The sequence below is a fragment of the Pygoscelis adeliae genome, unplaced genomic scaffold (genome assembly GCF_000699105.1).
Source record: "Pygoscelis adeliae isolate BGI_AS28 unplaced genomic scaffold, ASM69910v1 Scaffold13, whole genome shotgun sequence".
Lineage (NCBI taxonomy): Eukaryota > Metazoa > Chordata > Aves > Sphenisciformes > Spheniscidae > Pygoscelis > Pygoscelis adeliae.
This window is the reverse complement of record NW_008824499.1, coordinates 399556-403186: the sequence shown is the minus strand read 5'-3', so window position 1 is coordinate 403186 and position 3631 is coordinate 399556. Positions and strand designations below refer to the sequence as shown.

Genomic DNA, 3631 nt, shown 5'->3' with positions numbered 1-3631 from the left:
AGGTGCTCGCTGGTGGCCCCAGTGGACCCTGTATGAGCTGCAGCCCGAGCCCCCCTTCAGCTGCTGGGGAAGCCGTTGGCAGCGGGTCTGTCCAGGAGCCCGGGCATGGGCTGGGCAACGCTCCTGCTGCTGGCAGGGATGTGCTGTGCTGGTGGAGAGGGCTGCAGGATGATGCCATGACGGTCCAGGTGCTCATGTCCCACCAGCTGGTGTCACCCTGCCACTGCTGGGTGGTGACTGGCGGCTTGTTTCGTTCCTGGTGGTGTTTCGCATCTCCAGGGCGTTGCTCTTGTAATTTGGCCTCGTTGCTGTTTGCCAGCAGCGTGCGGCTGCCTCCCTCTGATCCTAGGGGTCAGTCTGGCAGGGATGATGCTGTAAGGGCATCAGCAGAGCAATCAGTCCTTGTCACCGGCGCAGTGCATTGGAAACAAAACTGGGCGAAAGCTTTGCCGTGAAGCAGTGCCGGGGGCCATACCCTGCCTGGGTGCTCAGCACCTGGCTGGCGACGCAGGGTGCTCATGCAGCTCTTGGTGCTGTTGCAGGTTGGAGAAGTCGAGCCAGGTCCGGACAGTGTCCAGCAGCAACTTGTTCTTCAAGGGAAGCCGGTTCCGATACAGGTAAATAATGACAGTAAGTAGCAGCTACTGGATATGTTTTCAGATGCTCCTTTGGCTGTGCTGTGGGGAGCAGTTCAGGGCTGCAGTAGTCTGAGGACTTGCTAAGGGTCCTCCTGTCGCTGGAGGTCCTCCCACTGCAGCGCTGCCGCCTCGCCAAGGCCATCACCACTTCTCTGTTTCACAGCTGACATCCCTCTCTCCAGCCCCAGAACAGCAGATTTTTGGAGGGACAGGAGTGGAGGAGGGGAGAGGACAGGGGGCTTTGGGGTTTCGTTTTTGAGAGCAAGGAGTGAAACGAATCATCACAATTCCTAAATTCCTGGGGGGTGTTGCTCCTCCCTGGCCCTGGAGCGAGAGCCTGGACCTGGGACCTTGTATTTCTGCAAGACGAGAGACTCCAGCGCATCCCCAGCTGCAAGGTGCATGATGCTGGCACCCTCCTTGCTGGCACGGGAGGGCCCAGACGCCCATGGTGTGTCCCCCTGCCCGGGGAGGAGGTGATCCCATGGTGTCCAGCATCTCATGCCAAGAGAAGCAGCAAAACATGGTGGCAGAGGTGTCAGCCCAGCCTTTCCCTGCTCTTCCCATGACCCTTACTTCCAGCAAATATTTCTGCTTTCCCCTGGAGCCGCAGCAAGAACCCCCCTCTCCCAGCCCATGTGCATGGGGAGGGGGCTAGGCCGTACCAGGGCATGGTGTGCCATGGGGGGAGCTCGTGGCTTGCCAGTGCAGCGGTCACATCCTCACGGTTGCTGTTCTTCAACTGCCTGCAGTGGCCGTGTTGCAAAGGAGGTGATGGAGTCCAGCGCCAAGATCAAGAGGGAGCCCCCCGAGATTCACCGGTAAGAGCCTGGTAGCAGTGGCACTGCGCAGTCCAGCCTGCGGGGCCGGGGCCTCCCAGGGGTCCAGTACCCGGCTCGCTGGGGTGGCGGAGGGAGCCACAGGACCGAAGTGGGAGAGCTGCCGCATGCCCGGGGCTCTGGCACCGTCCGGGGCTCTGACACTGTCCCTGTTCTCATCCCCAGGGCAGGGCTGGTGCCGAGCCGGAGCTGCCCCTCCATCACCCACGGCCCCCGCCTGAGCAGCGTGCCCCGCACCCGGAGGAGAGCCGTGCACATCTCCATCATGGAAGGTAGGGCATGGGGCAGCTCTCCCTGGGGCTCGGGAACCGGGGCAGCACCAGCGCTGGGGACGTGCACACACACACGAGCACCCACATACACATATGCAAACACATGCACACACAAAAAAGCAGACACACATCCAGCTGATTTTTGTACCCCCTGATGCTGATGTGGGGACACCGGGGCAGGGAAGATCCCTGACGTGTCCCCAGGCAAGGCTTGACAGCAACAGATGTTGCTCTTGTGGCTCAGGGCCAGTTTGGCATCAATAGCTGAGCCCAGGCAAAGTGGAGGGCTGGTTGCGGGACAGAAGTTTCCAGTGCAGAAGCAAAGCAGAGGAGAATTTCTCAGCAATTGTTAATTTAGATTAGATTGGAAATTCAGCAAAAGGCTCCACATTGCCCTGATAGCTCTGACCCGGGGAAGAGGTGAGTGAGCCCTGCTTTGAAGTTACCCTGACAGCCCCGTCCTGCGCATGCCGGCGTGCCTCGCTCTGCTCTTCCAAACAGCCCCAGTTTGAAAGCAAAGCAAACCTGCCTGGAGAGGTACACCAGCACCCGGCGGGGTCCCAGCAGAGCACAGTGTTACTGAGAGTCACAGGGCTGAGGTCTGACCATGTACAGGAGCAAGCTGGTCTGCAAAAGAACTTGTCACCCACCTGGGAGCTGCTCCTGGCCAGCCGATGGCCGCCGCCGATGGCTTGCCAGTCTGCCAGGCTGGATCGCTGTGGCAGCCTGCGGCAGGGAGGCTGGTACCCCCATCCTGGGGCCGAGCTGCAGCCGGGGTCAGGGCCGTGCATGGGTGGGATGCACCTGGCAGAGGACAAAATGCTGGGACCGGCCCTGGAGCTGCCCTGCGGGGCTGGGGACAGTGCTGGGGCCTGTGGCTGTGCCACTGAGCGTGGCTGTGGTACCTGCTGGTGATGGCAGTGTCTGACTCCTGGTGACACTGGGGTGATGGAGAGCAGTGTGTGTGGTGGGTGCTGCTGGTGTGTGTTGGGGCCATGTGATGATGCACAGAGGTTTGGAAAACTGGGAGGTGGACGAGGGAACGGGGACAGCAGGGAGCATGGGGCGAGGCGGGGGAGTGCACGCTGTGGTCATGCCCTGCTCCCAAACAGGCTGCGGGGCTAGCCCCTGCCCTGGCACAGCTGCATTGATCCTGCTGCCTGGGCTACGGGCAGGGACAGGGTGCAGAAACACTGCCTGCCCAAAGGGACAGGTCCCTCGGAGCAGGAAAGGGATTTCTTTCCATCGAGGAAGCCCAGGGCTGACGTCTGTGCTGATTTTTGGGGTGGGAGCATGCCTGGCAGCTGCAGCAGCCCTGCAGACAAGGTCACCTCTGCTGCCCTGGTAAATGTGAGCACCCTCTCCCCCGCCTCCCACGTGTGCCATTGCGAAGCAACAAGAGCCTCCCACAATAAATTACCCTGAGCTGGCACAGGCTCCCAGCACCACCCCTGCCCCGGCAGCTCTTGCCCTGCCAGCAGCTGCTTTTCTTTGCTCTTACTTCAGCTCGGCCCTATGGAAATATGGGAGCCTAAAATAGCCCTGACTCCAGGGCCAGCGGTACCAGCCCCGCTTGCGTCAGCCGTGCCCGTGGGTGAGCAGCTGTCCCCGCGCCCCCTCGCAGTCCACACGGGTGTCCTGTGCCACGGGCCAGGCCAGCCGCTGCCCGTGCCACCATGGTGAAGTGCCTGATAAAGATTAAAACCAAAGTCAGCGTCCACCTGCGGCTCATCAACCACTGCTGCCGGGAGGTGAGGGTCCGGGTGCTGGCCCTGGGGCCACGGCTGCTGGCCCAGGCTCTGGGGGCTTTGCCGCTCCTCCCAGCTCTCCCCAGCCTCAGCCGCGATGCTCCACACAGCCCCGGGGAGGCACCCGTGCCAGG

The 3631-nt window shown here is 61.8% G+C and overlaps 1 protein-coding gene across 1 annotated transcript in view; it reads left to right on the top strand.

Moving 5' to 3' along the window:
* FRMD5 (FERM domain containing 5) overlaps positions 1-3631 on the top strand; it is a 30665-nt gene that overhangs the window by 23982 nt on the left and 3052 nt on the right. The window contains exons 10-12 of the mRNA XM_009321506.1: positions 543-617; positions 1391-1459; positions 1643-1749. Coding sequence (XP_009319781.1) covers positions 543-617; positions 1391-1459; positions 1643-1749 — 251 coding nt within the window. The remainder of the gene's footprint in view (positions 1-542; positions 618-1390; positions 1460-1642; positions 1750-3631) is intronic.